This window comes from Papaver somniferum, chromosome 5 (assembly GCF_003573695.1).
Source record: "Papaver somniferum cultivar HN1 chromosome 5, ASM357369v1, whole genome shotgun sequence".
In the NCBI taxonomy this organism is placed as follows: domain Eukaryota; kingdom Viridiplantae; phylum Streptophyta; class Magnoliopsida; order Ranunculales; family Papaveraceae; genus Papaver; species Papaver somniferum.
The window spans coordinates 206,526,383-206,545,755 of NC_039362.1; the positions used below are offsets into that span (position 1 = coordinate 206,526,383).

Sequence of the window (19,373 nt, forward strand, 5' to 3'; positions counted from 1 at the left end):
TTAGACATCTGTGAAAAAAATGTGCATTACAGATACTACAGATCCTGTATGCGGCTGGATGTTAATGAGACTGGTGTTGCGGTATATAAATGAGAGGCTTTCTCGTTAGAAGTTCACAATACGACTCATCACAAAGTTCTATTGGATTTCATCTTTCAAACTAAAAATCAAGTCTAACATGTTCTCAGCTGGAGCATTATTCAAGTAGTAAACTTGTTGATCATGTCAAGCAAGTTTTCGAAACATTCTGAATTTTAAAGAAACTACAATGACTAACCCTTTTAGTAATCACAGACATTGTTTTCAAGAAACAATAGCAATGGAGAAATAAATCAATCACATTGTAAAAAAAAAACTTAAACTCCCTGCACTAGCTCTAAGATATTCAGAATGGTGGTGACTTTAAATCACTTCGGCCTTTCTCTCGGCCATTGACTGGTGTAATGAACTTCAAATTGGCAAGGTTCTTTTCTAATGCTAACCTTGTAACTGCTGTAAAATGGTGCAACTTCTTGTAGTACCACATGGGGGAAGATCAGAATCTTGTTCAATAATCACGTTTTGCTTTTATCTAAATTTTGTAAATCGGATTATAAGTATGAGCACAAATAAACAAACAAATTTTACTTAGTTTCTATCATCATCCTATTGTGTGGGGAGGAGGAGGAGATGGCTCGAATACTTTTGTTCTTGAAAGAAAATGGTGGCCCCATTTTAAATCCCACCCCTTCAAATCTCCTCCAGTACTCCTGCGGGATTTCTCGCGGTTTTGTTGGGCGTCATCAACTTTTCATTACTCGGGCATTAACTGAGGATAGCTTCTGCACCGGAAGCGACGCCCACGCAGGGAAGACTTCGGCTGCAAGCATGGGCACTCGGCACCTCCTCAAGGGGAGAGCTACGCGGTCAAACTACGGATCCTGTACCTGTACGTTTGACTGGATGCTACTAAGTCTGGTCTTGCGGTATATAAAGCAAAGGCTGGTATGTAAATTATACCATGTGGGACTAAACGCTTGCAAGCTAAATAAAACCGCACTTCCATGATTACATCCGTCTGTTTTAATTCCCCTCCTCCTAGACAGGGGATAAATGAAACTTTGAAATCCTAATAAGAATCCTGAAATTAGGAATGGGTTTCTTAAAAATTTCTCTCACTCAGATTTGGAAAATGTCTGAATGGAATGGGGGATTTTGTTTCTGTATAACTTGTAGAAAAGAGTGATGTAGAAGACGGGAACTGTATTGTTGATTGGACTAGAGAAATAAAAGAGAGCCTCAATGGAAGATTAGTATTCATCCGTTGTTGATTCACATGGAAATCTAATGGAATCCATGTAAGTTAGAATTTACTGTTTATTATTATTATTATTATTTTTTATGGAATTTGTTTGAAAAAATGGGGTTCAATGATGGGGTTCCAAAATGGCATGTGGTCGGACAATGGGAACTCTAGCTACTCAAGACTCAAGTGCAGGTGCTGTGACAGTATTTTATTCTGGCAAGTTCATCAATTCTCTTTCTGTTTCAATGTTTGACATCGTTGTCCAATCTTAGTTGCCACACTTGGGTTGCATTTTTGAGATAGAAATCAGAATCCTATCTAACAACATTATTTTCCTTTACAGTTGGGCTAGAAGAATGAAAAAAATGAATAATAATTTATTAAAGTCCATACAAAGTTACTGAATTTATTCTTGGCTAATTCCTAAGCTAGATGGCATTGTCTCTCCCTTCAGGAACCTAATTCGCAATACTCGTCAACGAAAGAGAGTGACTGATCCATAATATTATACAAAATTCGTTATTGATTGGTTGGAAAGCTCTTAAAACAAAAGGCACAGTATTGGTATCCGTTGTGAAAATGGCTAAACAAACCGTTTCAAAGTCTAGTGTCACAAAATTTGCTTTATAATCTGAAATAACATAATTGGACCTTTGAAAATGAAGTGTTAACAAAGGAAAGTTAGGAGTATCAAAGTTTCCTGGTAAACGGAAACAAGCTTCATAACTGTATCGTTTTCCAATATATTGAACTCCGAGCCCGTTAAAATGTTCCTTCACAAAATTTGCGACTTTATCAAAATGACCTCTATACATCAAGGATATTGGAGTACCGGAAATCTATGACTGTTAAGCTCGAAAGTACCTCTTGGAAATCCTATTTTCTTCTTACCTACACTGATATCTTCTAGATTTAAGTAAAGAGCGACGTATGAAATTGCTCGGGCACAACAATGGGAGTTTTGTGTACTTCTTAGCCTACATGTCCGATTGTCGCATCTACACCAAATCTTAAATATGTATCCGATCCTTCGATTTTCTTGTTATACGCCTCTATGCAGTAGGAAAATTTACCTTGTCCATAAGCACCTAACTGATTTAGAAAAGACCATTGCCCTGATCCTAAATCGAGTATTCCTGCAATAAGATCAGGTTTGCCATATTGGTGATTATTACCCCAATCTTTTTCGAAATTTTATTGGACAAGACCACAACCCATGCATAATTGAATTCTTTCAAATCCACCAGTATCGGAGCCTAAAGTAATTTTTTCTTCTGCGATAACACCATATGTAACTGATCCCCCGCATAGCTTGTTTTGTAAGTGCAATCACCATCTTTGGTGCACCTATCTCCGGTGCAAAGAGGGTGCGTGTTACAAGGAACAATATGAAATGTAGTTGATGATTTGGCAGGATAAAGTGGCATATGTTGTTTGAAAGTTTTAGCGGCACCTTCACGCTGAACCCATGTCTGATCACTACCTGTATCAAACATTAAATAATAATTCATGAATGTTTTTTGTTCATCAGGAAACGTACTTAAACCAACCATTGCAACATAAAATGACCTTGCACCATAAACTACGGGCAAACGTGCAGCATTAGGATTCGTGGAGCGGGTTGCATTGCTCCCGAGTAATATTTACTTCTCGATGTGCCGTGCTTTAGCTTTGGATTGTTCGACGAGTTTTTGAAACCTGTCGTCTGGTGTTAGATGATCACCTTGATATAAAGGTGAATCTTTGGAGTCTATATGAATCATTTTGATACTAAACCTTTTCTTTGGATTCACCGCGATGACAGAGTTTAATAGTAATGAAACATGAATAGTTGTTATTAGAAAAATGAACAAAGTTCCACCCATTTTTGAGCTAATACAAATTCTGAGACAGGGTGATGGACATATCTATATGCAATCTTTAACTTCAATTTATAATAGTGTATTTAGTAAATAAAAATCTTATTATTTAAGTTTAGATATTAAAGAAAATATTTATTAATATGCATTAAGGCTCTTACATATTGAGAATATTCTCTTATTAAAGGTCAATCAGATCTTTCAATATCAAGAATAATGAGAAAAAATCTTGTTTATTTATTTTTGTCATAATTTTGATAAATGGAAAAAAAAAGTGACTGCACCATCCATCCAACCAGCATCAGCAGCATGCAGGTGGGACTGGCTGCGCCATGGGCACTCGGCACCTCCGTCCGCGCTATGCAGTCTAACTACTGACGCTGTACGCATGACTCGATGTTGGTTATTCTGGTCTTGTGATATAAAGGTTGGTAGGGATCAGATTGGTAACAAATGGGAGTGGTCATATTGTCGTAACCTGGCTTAGGCTGGACACCCAATTCTCACATAGAATTAGGTGAGTTTTGACCACTCATCATATCCCATTATCTGCCCACAGTAGAACGGAGCCCACAGTAGAACGGAGTAAAGATCAAAAACTAAACTAAAACCAAAAACCAAACCTTCAGTTTGGTTTTCGATAAATTACATTTCAAAAGGGGGCGCAACCAAAAACCAAACCATATTTGGTCTTTGTCTTTAGTTTGATCATATTTGGTCTTTAATTTGGTTTTGGAGTTGCCCCGTATGTCGCACCACGGACTAAATCCATTTCTTTTAGTTTTTTTTTGGTTTTTGCTCTTTAGTTATGGTTATGGTCCCACGAACGAAGTTGCTCTGAAGGATCATATTTTGCCAAGCATTTTCCATCCTTCTTTTATAACTCTCATTTTGATACTTACGCTTTTGTACTCGCCAATGTGGGACTATTATTAACCTTAAATTAAAGCTGTTCATAGATTTCCACATTAGATGTTCATAGATCTGAAATATTTTACAGCAGAGCAGATGGATAATAATAATTGACGAATTAAACTTAATCTCGCTAATTCCTATCTGGCTAGTATTTTGAAAGTAGAGCAAAGGAGGAAAGAAGCTCTTTCTTGAACAGGGGAAGACGGATCCTTAGCATTAGAGGGTTGTTTACAGTTTTATGGGTCTCTGGCCATGCTCCTCTAAAGACCTGGATTATTTGGCGCGTCAAGAGTGGCTTGTGAAAAACATCAATTAGAAGGTAGAAAAGTCAGTTCTAACTGATGATGTCAATGATGCAAAAACATCCAGAACATCTATTAAGGTGAATTACCCAGATACTTCCCGGATGATTGTTTACGACTCCCGGCAAAAGCAAGATGCTGCATTACTTCCTAGCACCACAGAACTCCCAGCTGCTTCAAACTCCGTAATACCTGCTCCTGCTGCACCTTTAGTTCGGGGGACTGGGACAACAAAATCACTCAATGAAATTCTGGAAGTGCATTTGTTAGAAACTTGCCCTCTGTTGATGGGCCTGCGCTAGATGTGGACATAGAATTATCTATATTACTGCAGAGTAATGTTCCTTTAGTAAGGAAATTAGCCCCCGGACCTATCATGAGTGATCCTTCTGGTGCAAACAAGTCGCGCCCCAACCTAGGTGGTGTGCCTGTCAAATTAACTAAGCAAATCCATCCAGGGGTTAAGAGAAAAGACATGGACAGGCAACAAAACGATGAAACCCCGGCTTAAAGCCAACCACTTCCAACAGATCTTTTCAAGATCAGACAAATGAAGAAAGCTCGAGGAGTAACCAGTTCACAAACTGGATCCTCATCTGGTAGTAGTGGAAGTTCGTTCCCAGGAGAGCTGTCAGGCAGTTTGGAATAATTGATGTAATTTAAATTGAACTATTTTGACATTTTTTTTGATGTAATCTTCTTTTGTGTACACTAAGAATAAAATTCAGTTTTTGTATTTTACTTAAAGTCTTAAACACTTTAGTGCAAGCCCTCCAGAAATAAGTAAATTGGCATTACAGACATGAGTTAGTAAAGCTATCTACACCACAATGATTACTGTCAGATGCAACTTTTTTTACAGTCAGACGTAACTATTTCTATGTCTAAATGAACGAAAATGTTACCAGTTCCATCTGCCAAATGCCAATGTTTGATCACTTTTTGCCAAAGCTAACATAAAGAGTAAAATAACACCGCATAAGATTTAGGTTCCTCCAAATTCAAAACAAATGTAACAACATCAATTTAAACTCAAAAATCTTTTCATAAACTAAATAGAACAGCAGATGGTTTCACATCATAATAGATCTTTAGCTCTGACCCAAAAACACACAGTGCCCAAAAGGACAGCATAGTAAGGAACAATATCCCACATAACTACTGGAAGACCTGAACTTGATGGGCCACTAATGTTTCAGCTAATTTGGTGTTATTCTTCATTAGTCCCATGCAAGTACCGGTGTTTAAGTAAAACTCATAATTCTCTGTTCAAGAAATGGTAATGCCAAATTGCCAAGTGCTTCACATTATTATGATGTGAACCATGAAGGATGAAAAGAAAGATTGGAGAATCGAATCAATCGATTTCACAACTAATCATTCTATAAAGCATTCTGTATTGGAAAGTTCAATTATGGGTAGATAGACATTGATAAACAACAAATTTCAATCTAGACAATAACCAAATCTCATCCTACATCATACATTTAAGAGTTTGAGTTTTATGTGAATCATACTGCTTAGTACAAAGTATCCAACATCAAAAGTGTTTACTTCATACCTTGGCTCGTTTGAAGTCCCAATTTACTAATAGATACTCCGTTCGTTTTTAAAAAATAGGTTTCCTTTTTTGGATATGTAAAAAAAATAGGCTTGTTTCCATATGTGGAAAGTCAAATGTTATGAATTTACTACTATACATAGAGGGACCACTTCTCTCTCTCCTCTTTCTCTCCTAATATAAAAAGGGACCACTTCTGTCTCCTCTTTCTCTAATAACAAATGTGGGGACCAAAGGATAATTTAGAAAAAAATATGAAAAAGTGGCTCAATGATCGGTTTTTTTAATTTTTGTGAAAACAAAACTTGCATATTTCTTGAAAAACGGAGGGAGTGTCATAAGAAGGATACATATTCAAAAAATTAACAGACAGAGAAAAATAGAGAAAGATGAGTTACTTTTCCGGTTTCCAGAACCCCCGCTGAGCACAAACCAATTATGGTAAGGTTACAGAGGGAAGCAAGTAGATATTTCTCATAAAATTGTGGATTCTCCTTGCATCTTAGTAAAACAAATACAAGATGATATAAAATGACGAGGGACGTGAAGAAAAGAAACGCGAGTCAGGTTTTAACACTTATAAAGATATTCAAAGATTAAATGCTTTAAGAATCTAGAACTTAAATTGCAAAATAGTCTATACAAGAAGAAATATTGCTCTAGATTGGATGCAACGCGTAAATTTCATTCCAGTAACATGGTATATAATAAGGCTTTAAGACTTGGAATATGAGAACCGAAATGCAGCAAGGTAACTTTATAACCTCAAACTTCAACACCCTTTCATAATTCAGTTAAAAAAAAGTACATAGATATGTGTCAGTAAGAATACCAATACCACAGAAATAAAAAACATAATCACTTAATTTTTGCCAATCTATTGATTCTTCATCTGTCATTTCAAGTTCTCCCCCAACATAAGTACCAGAATTCAGAGAATCTAAGCTTTCAAAATAAGTCTCAGCGTTCATGAATGGAAAATTGTTGATTTTTAGTTCCCTAGCCTTTCCATGCTTTGGCTCATATAAAACTAGAATATTGCCAGTCAAGAGTAGAATCTCGTCGTTCTTCAAAGACAGCACAAGCCTAAAATATTTTTGGTCATTGATAATACTCTCATGGGCCACGACATAACGCTTAGTCCAAGATTCCTGAATCCCATAATCCAGCATCTCCCATACTTCAGAATGAGACTTAACACCATTAACATCTGAGCTAACAAGTATGCAAAGGAGCCCTTGCAACACACCTATACACATCCTTATTCATCTCCATCTCCAGGAGATGTCTTATGTCGACCAATAAACCATTTTAAACTGTCTGATAGTTCTAAGAATCTTGAATCTGAATAAATAAACAGATAGTTGTAAGAAATTGTTTGATGTTAGTGTTTGCCGCCAAGCATTTGGTATGGGAGTTGCAAGAACCTTTGTTGCTATTTTACTACCCGTTTTTTACTTTACTATAACGAAAAGTATTACAAGTGAAATCTGATATGTTAATTCTTAGCAATTTTGTGTTGGATGTTCTGCAAGTTTGATCAACTAAGGTATTGATTTAATTGTTTGCTATAGTCAGCTAGAGCTAGCCCAGTCAAATCGACTTTTGCTTTCAACTTCTATATTTTGAATCCAGATTTTGTTCTTTCTCGGATTTTGCCCTTGATCTGTTTGAAACTTTGAATGTTCTCCACTAGTTACCGACCCATTCAATTGGCGGTTCAATGAATAAGCTTCAACCATCTTTCGTTTACATTCCTTACCCGCAAATCATGGTTCACACCGGGAACACAATTTTTTTTTAATTTAAATCGTTCATATGCATAAACCCACTAGTAAATGTTTCCTGATGGATCCACCCCAGGCTAAATAATGTGCCTATTTACTAGCTAAGTTTCTCATAATAACCCTTAACCACACTGAGTTCTAATGTCGAGCATAAATTTGTGCCTTAATACTTGGTGCGTAGGTTTCAACAACCTACTTGGTCTTTCGTAATCTCTTCCAGTTATACGGTTCACTTTGGTTTGGACACCTAAAAGTGCTACCCATGGCGTGTATAAATATTCAGCTGGCATATATGTGCTCAATTAATGTCTTCAAACATTTCATCTTATTATAAGTGCAACGATCTCCGTTAGTAGAATCTGTGCATTTTATGTTATAACTGATTCTTGTTTTAGTGTATACCCTTTTGTAAGCCGTTCTGAGTGCTGAAAGTATGTTACGCATTTTTGCAGCCGATTGAATTGCAGATGGCGGAAGTTCCTCCCTTCACTCTCTTGAAGAAACGATTGTGGTAGCTATTAAGAATCCACGGGAAGTCGAGAATTGTAAGAAAAAAAGAAAAGTAAACAAGCATGTTACAGACAAATGTGTAATTATTTGGAGTTTGCGAACTAACTCATGTTCCCACAAGTAAGGTTAGCCCTCACAAATCATCTGAATAAGGAACTGGGCCCCTTCAAAATTTTCATATCGCGACAAGATCTTCAAGAGGGTTATGATTAACGGTGTTCAGAATCTGGTATGATTTTCATTTGGTATTGTCAGATGCCGATTGGGTTTGAGGAGCTATTTTACAAGATGCATTTGGGAACTCATGCTTACTTATTTAACAATCTTGTACAGGCAACACGGCAGGTGGAAGAATTCAGCTTCATGGAAATCAACCTGGTGAGACAACTATATCCCTTATTTAGCTTGTCAGTCTTAGGATTTTAAGATAACTAGGCTTCCAAAAGAGTAAATGAATTTTACACTGACAAAACGGTTTTCTTCTCTCGACAACCAAATTTCAAACTAGTGCCAACTTACAAAAAATTTAATAGGAAGTACTTATCTCAAAAAATTGAATTTTACTCCTAAAGCTATCAAGAAACTTTGTCAAAAATTGCTGGTTCTTCTGTACTTATCTCAAATGGTCGTAAACTATAATAATGCAGAATCTAATTGTTACCAGAGGCGAGTTTCAAAAAATCAGAGGAATAACATTGGTAGACCAGGGTGATAACAAGAAGTATGACCTTTAACCGGACTTGGAGGTTTGTGGTTCTCTTTATCTTTCTACGCATGTGATTTTATTTTCGATTTCAGGCGAGTTTATGAAATCATTAGACTGGGTGCATGGTTTTCTAGAGCCAGAAATAACTATTCTCACTTCATTTTGGGTTTGAATTACGATTGAAAGTAACATTTGCTCACTGTAAGAAATATTATTTGGTGATACAAATACTTATTGTGGATTCAGATTCACATCTCTGCTTCTGGGGTAAAAAAGAAAAAGAGACTGCCTGGTAAATGATTGGTGCTGTTTATATTTTGAGATGGAGATCACAATCCTAACTAACAAATATTATTTTTCTTTACAGTGAGTACTAGAAGAATTAAATTAAAATGAATAATAATTTTATTAAATGGCAGTGTCCCCCTTCAGGAGCCTAATTCGCAATACTCATCGGCGAAAGAGAGGGACTGTTCCATGACATTATATAAAATGCGTTTATTAACTTGTTGCAAAGCTCCTAGAAAAAAAGGCCCTGTATCCTCATCTTTTGGTAAAATGCCTAAACAAACAGTTTCAAAATCTAGTGCCACAAAATTTGCTTTATAATCTGAAATGACATAATCGGCCTTCTGAAAATGAAGAGTTAACGAAGGAAAGTTAGCAACATTAAATTTTCCTGGTAGACGGAAGCAAACTTCATAACTCAATCGTTTTCCAACATATTCAACTCCAAGCCCATTAAAATGTGCCTTCACCAAATTTGCCACTTTGTCAAAATGACCTCTATACATTATGGATATTGGAGTAGCAGAATCTATGACGCAACCGCCAATTCCTTGGCTTTTAAGCTCGAAAGTACCTCTTGGAAATCCTATTTTCGTTTTACCTACACTGATATCTTCTAGATTTAAGTAATAGAGCGGCGTCTGAAATAGCTCAGGCACAACGATGGGAGTTTTGCGTACTTCTTGGCCTACTTGTCCAATTATCGCATCTGCACCAAATCTTAAATATGTATCTATCCTTCGATTTTACTGTTATACGCCTCTAAACATTAGGAAAATTTGCCTTCTCCAGTAGCACCTAATTGGTTTAGAAAAGACCATTGTCCTGATCCTAAACCAAGTATTCCTGCAATAAGGTCAGGTTTGCCGTATAGGTGATTATTACCCCAACTTCTTTCGAAATTCTGTTGGATAAGACCACAACCCATGTGTAATTGGATACTTTCAAAGCCACCAGTATCAGAGCCTAGAGTGAATGTTTCTTCAGCAATAACACCATTTGTAACTGCTCCACCCCCGTACCTTGCTTCGTAAATGCACACACCATCTTTGGTGCACCTATCTCCGTGCAAAGAGGGTGCGTATTACAATAAACAATACGAAATGTAGTCTGACAATTTGGAAGGATAAAGTGGCATATCTTGTTTGAAAGTTTTATCGGCACCTTCACACTGAAGCCATGTCTGATCACTACCTGTATAAATCATTAAATAATAATTCATGAATGTTTTATGTTCGCCAAACGTACCTAAACCAACCGTTGCAACATAAAACCTCCTTGCATCGTAAACTACGGGCAAACGTGCAACATCAGGATTCATGGTGCGTGTTGTATTGCTCTGGAATAATATTTTTGCGACTCCAGATAACGTGCTTTAGCTTTAGATTGTTCGACGAGTCTTTGAAGCCTGTCGTGTGGCGTTAGATGATCACCTTGATATAAAGGTGATTCTTTGGAGTCTATATGGATCGTTTTGATACTAAATCCTTTCTTTGAATTCACAGCGATGACCGAGTTTAATATTAGTAGTGAAAAGTAATTGTTAAAAGAAAAATGAGAAAAGTTATCTCCATTTTCGAGATAAAACGGACTTGAATAGACACAACTATGTGAAACTTTAAACTTCAATCTATAATTGTTAATTGAGAAAGTAAAAATCTTATTATTATGTCTAGAAATTAAAGAAAACATTTTCTTATTAACGTATCAAGGCTCATACACCTAAAGATACAATCAGATCTTTGAATATCCAGACTTAAATGAGTAAATATTTTGTGATTAGGAAACTTACCCTAATTAGAATTTATAAAATCTTATATATTTATTTTTGTCTAGAAATTAAAGGAATTGTTTATTGAGAAAATAAAAATCTTATTATTTTGTCCAGACATTAAAAAAAATATTTTCTTATTAAAGTCTCAAAAGGCTCGTACATTACAGAAGATCAATCAGATCTTTGTACTTAAAGTTAAAGACTAAATGAGTAAATATTTTGTGATTAGGAAACTTAGAAACTTAGCCTAATTAGAATTTATAAAATGTTACTATTATTTACACAAGTCATCATTGAACTCTCGGATCAATGTTCTATTATTGGAGTTGGAGTTGATTTCCGGACATGAAAAAGATAATATCGCCTCATCATCATCACCATCTCTTCACAAATATAGGATCAAGAAGAAGATAATTCTTATTATGATAATCTTATCAATTCTGGTTACACAGCTCATGAATATATAGAGCCCAATATTATGATAAAGCAAAGATCCTATATACTAGGAAACAATATATTATCCTTAAATAAGAATATATATTAACACTCCCCCTCAAGTTGGTGCATAGATATCACACATGCCCAACTTGTCCAGAAAACTCAAGTATTTTTAGCATGACACTCCATGTGTGAGAATATCTGCAAGTTGTTCTTCAGACCGAACCGGTGGAAGCTCAATAATGTTGTTTTCCAGCTTCTCTTTGATGAAGAACCTGTCAACCTCCACATGTTTAGTACGATCATGCTGAACAGGATTATGAGCAATATCACGCGCAACTTTGTTATCACAATACAAAGTAATAGGATCCTTGAGAGGAACCCCCAAATCCTTAAGGAGAAGCCTCAACCACAAAGTTTCACAAATGTCATCTGCCATACCTCTGAATTCAGCCTCTACGCTTGATCGTGTAACAATATTTTGTTTTTTACTTCTCCAAGTAACTAAGTTACCTCCCACAAAGGTAAAGTAGCCTGAAGTAGAACGTCTGCCATCTATTTCTCCTGCAGAGTCAGAATCTGGATATGCCACAACCTTTCTATAATCTTCATTTTTTAGAGAATAAAATTCCTTTTCCAGGAGCAGACTTCAAATACCCAAAAATACGTAATACTGCATCCATGTATTGTTCACCTGGATTGTGCATGAATTGACTAACAACACTGAGTGCATAAGCAAGATCTGGCCTTGTGTGAGACAGATACATCAATCTCCCCACAAGTCTTTGATATCTCCTTTTATCAGCAGGAACTTGATCAGGTTCAATACACAGATTTACCTTTTCTTCTAAAGGTGTATGGATTGGCTGACATGCTGACATGCCCACTTCTTTTAGCAGATTAAGAACATATTTCCTTTGTGATAAGAAAATTCCTTCACTGGATCGAGAAACTTCAATCCCAAGGAAGTATTTCAATGAACCAAGATCTTTCATTTGAAATTCCTTTCATAAGTATCTTTGCAAAGATTTCCTCTCCTCTGGATCATTTCCTGTCACCACCATATCATCTACATTTATGATAAGAGCAGTAATTTTATCCTTCCTTTTCTTTATGAACAAAGTATGATCAAAATTACTCTGACGATATCCAAAGTTCCTCATAGATTTGGTGAATCTGCCAAACCAGGCCCTTGGAGATTGTTTTAGTCCATACAATGACTTGTTTAGCTTACATACCTTCTTACCATGAGATCCTGGAACTCAAATACCAGGTGGGAGCTCCATGTAAACTTCTTCAGTTAATTCACCATGCAAGAAGGCATTCTTTACATCAAACTGTTGCAAAGGCCAATCCAAGTTTGCAGCAAGCGATAAAATACTCGTACTGTGTTGATTTTCGCTACTGGAGCAAAAGTTTATGTATAGTCGATACCATAAGTTTCGTTGTACCCTTTAGCAACTAATCTTGCTTGATAACGTTCAATCTCACCATTTGCCTTGTATTTAATGGTGAAAATCCAACGACACCCCACAATCTTTCTTCCTTCTGGAAAATCAACATAATCCCAAGTATCATTCTGAAAAAGGGACCTCATTTCTTATTCTATAGATGCTCTCCATTTTGGATCAGCTAATGCTTCCTGCACATTGTTTGGAATAAAAACAGTAGATAGTTGATTCACGAATGCCTTATTAGCTTTAGACAAACGATGGTGAGAGGCATGATGACTTATAGGGTACTTAACCTTACTAGAGATTTCAGGTTCATATCTGGGTTTAGGAATACCTCTGTTTACACGTTTTGGAAGTTGTCTCCTAGATTCTTCAAGAACATCCGTAGCAGACGATTGGTTTGGTGTTTCATCTTCTTGAGGTAACATAGACTCTGAAATCTCTTCTATTATAACCTCATCTTGAATCTCTATATCACGATTTAATACTGTACTTTATGATTCTTCTCGTGAAGAACTTTCATCAACAGATTCTCTTACCATATCATCAGAGTTAACAATAACAGATACATCAATTTCCGATATATCTTCATCATAGTTAAGAGTCTGAATTTCCTTATGGTACTCCCCCTGAAGTTCAGACTCACATGAAAAATACATAGTATCTTCATGAAATACAACATCTAAAGTAACAAAAATTCTTTTGGTTGGAGGATGATAGCAACGGTATCCCTTTTTAGTTGTTGCATATCCCACAAATACACACTTCAGAGCTCTAGGAGCCAACTTATCACGTTGGTTCTTGTGCAGATGAACATAAGCTACACAACCAAACACATGAGGCGGAATATTAGGAACGGTTGGAGCCACAACTGCTTCAGCAAGAGCTTGATGGGGTGTTTGAAACGCAATGGTACTAGATGGCACTCGATTGATAATATATGCTGCAGAAGTAAGTGCCTTTCCCCAATACATCAGTGGCATATGTTCTTCCATTAATGAAGCACAGACCACTTCCAGTAAGTGATGATTCTTTCTCTCTGCTACTCCATTCTGCTGAGGCGTATTAGAGCAAGTAGTTTGATGAATAATCCCGTGTCCCTCGAAATAATGTTGAAGGTCATAATCCATATATTCACCACCATTATCACTACGAAGTACTTGAATCTGTTTGTTGTACTGAGTGTTAATCATCTTATGGAACTTTTGAAACAAGGCGGTAACTTCACTTTTGTTTTTCATGAGACACACCCACGTCATTTTAGTGCAATCATCAATAAAAGTAACAAACAATCTTGAACCACTCAGGGTAGTAGTTTTAGATGGCCCCCAAACATCAGAGTGTATGATCATAAAAGAAACTGGACTCTTATTGAATGATAATGGAAAAGAAACACGATGGCTTTTTGCAAGTTCACATACTTCATAATGAAAACTAGAAATATCAAGTTTTGCAAACAAACTAGGAAATAATTTTTTTAAATAACCAAACGACGCATGTCCCAATCGTCGATGGCATAAAAAAATTTGAGATTTTTGTCTCTCCCCCTTAGAACCATCAGCAAGAAGAGTTTGACGCAGCTTATCCGAACTACTTGACACCAAATCCAGATAATACAACTTCCCACGCTTAACACCATAACCAATCGTTTGCTTCGTTGTGATGTCCTTCAAAACACAATAGTCAGGCCAAAATATCACTACACAGTATAAAGTATTAGTTATTTGGGAAACTGATAGGAGATTACAGTCTAATGTAGGAACTACTAAGATAGAATCTAAGTTTAAAATTTGAGTTAGAGATATTGACCCTTCACCAATAATTGGAGCTTGTGAGCCATTTGCAGTAGAGACTGTTTTTTGTAAGGATGGTTTAAGGGGAGAGATTTGTTTAGAATCACATGTCATATGGTCTGTGGTACCGGAATCAACTATCCATGAATTATTCGAAACAAGTGAAGAAACATTTAAAAACTTACCATCGTTACCTGTCCTTGCTACTGATGCAAATATTACCATGGAATCCTTTCCTTTCTTTGTTGAAGCCATTGGAGCACCAGAATTTTTCTTTGTCTCCTTCTTCCTCTCCAGATGTTGATCCCACCAATCTGGATATCCAACCAAATCGAAACACATGTCAATTGTTTTTCCAGATTGATTACAGTGTGTACACTTAAGTGATGACTTGTCCACCTCAGTCTTTGAGTATCTATGAAAAGACCCTTTTTGATTGTACCAGTTTCGAGTTGCTATAACAGCAGGTTCAACTTCTTCTGATTCTTTTGCCATCGTTGTACGTCGAACAGATTCACGACGAACGAGTGCATAACATGATTCCAATTCAGGAATAGGATCCTTTCTCAAGATTTCACCACGGATCTGTTCAAAACTTTCATCTAATCCAGCAAGGAATATATGCACCCTTAGGCGCTGAATTGATTTTCGATAGGCTTCAATATCATTAGAATTCTCCATAACCACCTTGTCACGATGATCCAGCTCTCCAAATATTTCAGTTAGTTCTCCATAATAAATTGAGAGTGCTCTGCCATTTTGTTTTGCCGAAAACGCTCGTCGATTTAGAGTAAATACCTCCATCTCATCATCTCCATCATAAAAGGCTTCAGATAATGCATCCCAAATCTCTATAACAGTAGGTAACCAAATATATCTCTTCATGATTTCAGGTGACATAGACATCAACAACCATCTCTTGACTTTTTGATTATCTCTGTGTCACTTCTCATATCTTGGATCTTCCTCGGTAGGTTTTCTTATCCTTCCCATAATAAAGGAGGTTTTTTCTTTTTCAGCAATATGCATCTCCATGATTTGTGACCACAAATCATAGTTTGTTTCATCAAGAACAATCTCAGGCTTGAATACTGCACCTTCAGATTGAATGATAATAGGAGCAAATTTGTTTTCCATCTTCCCTTTTTGTTTTGTTTTATTTTGGTATAATTCTGAATCACTACCCATGATTCAAGAATCCTAGCTCATAAATACCATCTTCACAAATATAGGATCAAGAAGAAGATAATTATTATTATGATAATCTTATCAATTCTGGTTACACAACTCATGAATATATATAGCCCAATATTATGACAAAGCAAAGATCATATATATTAGGAAACAATATATCATCCTTAAATAAGGATATATATATTAACACCATCACCATCCTTAAATAAGGATATATATATTAACACCATCACCATCCTGGTTGTTGTTGTAGTTGTTTAGATCATCATCTTGATCAAAACCTTGAAACTCGGAGCACTTATTAATGGCTAGATTTCGAAGATTCGGAGCAATGTTTTGGAGAAGTAGGCCAAGTGGGACATATATTAGCTTTGGAGAATCATATATTGAAATGAATGTGAGAGAGGTAAGTCCTCCAGCAGTAAAGATTGAACTTAATGCCTTGCTGTTGACGATGCCGGTAAAAGTCAATTCCTTGAGAAATGAAAACGATTTTGGCGTGCTTCTCAGTTTTGGCAACTCCTGGATTGTTAGCTTCTCAAGGGAAGGAAAATTATAAGTTGGACGAGGAGCCACCCATTCTTCTAGAATTTCCATGTATACCAAGCTCAAACTAATCAAACAAGGAAATAATGATATTGCAGCACTATCACTACCGGTAGTACTGCTGGTGATGATTCTTTCTTCTTCTTCTAGCTGGCAATAAAACTCTTCACCTAAATACTTGACCGAGTTTATTCTATAAATACTTAGATATTTAAGACATGGGAGCATACCCAGCGCTGGTAGCTTCTCACATTTCTCGCAAACCCAAAGATTCATATCCACTAAATTGGGAAGGCAGTTGGATGAACCCACCCATTTCGAAAGCTTTAAACCGGGAAAATGCGATATTTCCAACTCTCTCAAATTAGGGTTAAGTTTGAGATCTTCCAACATCTCATCAAACGCATCGGACCCCCAATTTAAAGACAAATGACGGAGCTACCCGCAAAATCCCGGACGGTGAACGACTCGACTGAAATCCTTGAGGAAATAAACTACCCGCAGATTCTTGCAATGAAATAAAAAATTTCTTGAATGATAATATCTAAGAGTAAAAATGGACCTCAGACTTTTTGGTTTTTCTAGTAAAATTTCTCTTGAATAATAATTTCTAAGAGAAGAAACGAACCTCAGACTTTTTGGTTTTTCTATTAAGATTTCTAAAAGGTATAATGCATCGTTTAACAGCAAACACCAGCATTTAGAAATACATTCCGTTTCACCATTCTCAATCCTGATATCATGAACACCATTTGACACTCTTGGCAAGATCGTGTACTAAATCATGCATCTTGCATGTTTCGACGTCGCCTAACTCATCTGACTTCACATCCTGAAAGAACGAATTGGCCAGTAAACTATGAAAATAATCATCACCAACATCTTCAAGTGATATCTGACTTGCACCATGAGATAGATGAAGGAACCCTTCAGCCATCCACAGCCGAACTAAATCTCTCCTATGAATGACCCAATCTTTAGGGAATAAAGAGCAATAAGAAAAACAAAGTTTCAAATGGACGGTAATCTATCATAGCTCAGTTTTAATATAGATATTATTTTGTTTTTTTTTCTGGCTTCTTCAAACTATCATGATCTAGGATTGTCTGTCATTCAGTTTCGGTTTTATACAAGCGCAAAACATTACCGAGAACATTAGCGGCTAGTGGTAAACAACCACATCTTTTTGCAATATTTTCTCCTATACAAGTTATCTTTGGAGTCTCTAATGCTCCACCTAGATAAAATGCTTTAGCCTTGATGATGGACCAACAAACACTATCAGATAAGGATTCTAACATGTATGGTGAGACAGCACCTCCAACAATGGACGCGACTGTACTGCTACGTGTAGTAACTATGACTACTGCCTTGAGCACCCATGCATAACAAACACTGAGTGTATTCCATTCTTGTACATCCTCACTCCACAGATCATCGAGTACTAGTAAATATTTTTGGTTGCTCAATTGTTTAAAAAATCTAATATCAAAGACTTAATGAACACAAAACGTAACTCAAACAATTTTCTCTATTGATATAATTCAAATTCATGGCTCAACAACCTATATATTGTTTAACAGACTTGACGGCTAAGAAAACACTTTCCTAATATAACTCAAACTCTAAACATAAAATTCTTCTAGAAACTCAAAACTCTGAACATATTCGTACGCCAAACAAACTCCTCGATAACAAAGTTTCCTAATATTGTCACTTTCCAAATATAAACCAGTTTCTTAAAACTGGCACCTTCTGAATATAAACGAGTTTCCTAAAACTGGTACCTTCCGTATATGAAACATGTTGTTCACATTATAAACCTGTTCACACTGTAAACCAGTTTAGTTTCCTAAAACTGGTACCTTCCTTATATGAAACACTGTGTTCACACTATCTTGGTTTAACCTTCAACATCCTCCCTTAAACCAAGATATTCTTTACTGATCATTCCAAGTTTTCCATGCAAGTAGATGAAAGTGTTAGACTTCAAAGACTTGGTGAAAATATCAGCTACTTGATTCTCACTTTCGCAAAACTCCACAGTTATTTGTTTGTTACCGACAAGATCTCTAATGTAATGATACATGATGTCAATGTGCTTACTCCTTCCATGAAGCATTGGATTCTTTGTTAATGAAATTGAAGACTTATTATCACAAATTATTGTTGTAGGTGTTATCTGCTCATGGAAAAGAGATTTCAACATCATTCTCAACCATACAGCTTGTGTAGCACAATTTCCAGCAGCAATATATTCAGCTTCTGTTGTAGACAATGCAACAACATGTTGCTTCTTTGATGACCAAGAGAAAAATCTTGTTCCTAAATGGAATGCATAACCTAAAGTACTCTTTCTTCCTTCTGTATCTCCAGCCCAATCATTATCTGTATAACCAACTAACTTTGGTTCTTCTGAAACTGTGTAAAGAATTCCCATACTTGTTGTACCTTTAACATACTTCAAAATACGTTTTGCAGCTTTTAAGTGTGACTGTCTTGGTGATTCCATAAACCTACTAACCAATCCAACTGCATACATAATATCTGGTGTTGTAGCAGTTATGTATCTGATACATCCAACTAGACACTTAAAGTCAGTAGGATTCACAAGCTCTCCTGATCCATCTTTTGTCAACTTCAACCTCTCCTCTACTGGTGTTAAAATAGGATTGCAATTATCCATCTTGAACCTCTTCAGTATTCCATCTGCATATCTTTGCTGATTAATAAAGATACCTCTTTCTGTTTGTTGTACTTCAATGCCAAGAAAATATGACATTAATCCCAAATCTGTCATCTCAAACTCCTTCACCATATCCTCCCTAAATTCATTGATCATTTCTGAGCTATTTCTTATAAGATCATCCACATACAAACAAACTATAATATGATTGCCAAGAGAATCAGCTTTCAAATACAGTGTATGTTCATATGGACATCTTGTAAAACCTTTCTCAA

General features: G+C 36.2%; 1 protein-coding gene and 1 non-coding gene across 2 annotated transcripts; both read right to left on the reverse strand.

The window, feature by feature from the left end:
- Positions 1-3,578: 3,578 nt before the first annotated feature.
- Positions 3,579-3,688, reverse strand: LOC113284953. Its single transcript, XR_003328476.1, has one exon. It is a non-coding gene; the product is annotated as a small nucleolar RNA Z279/snoR105/snoR108 (small nucleolar RNA).
- A 5,665-nt stretch (positions 3,689-9,353) lies between these two features.
- On the reverse strand, positions 9,354-10,534 carry LOC113280628 (aspartic proteinase nepenthesin-2-like). Its single transcript, XM_026529231.1, has 4 exons — positions 10,462-10,534; positions 10,314-10,407; positions 9,997-10,271; positions 9,354-9,922 (listed from the first exon to the last, which is right to left on the reverse strand). The coding sequence occupies exons 1-4, from the start codon at positions 10,532-10,534 to the stop codon at positions 9,354-9,356; spliced, it is 1,011 nt and encodes a 336-aa protein (XP_026385016.1).
- Positions 10,535-19,373: the final 8,839 nt, after the last annotated feature.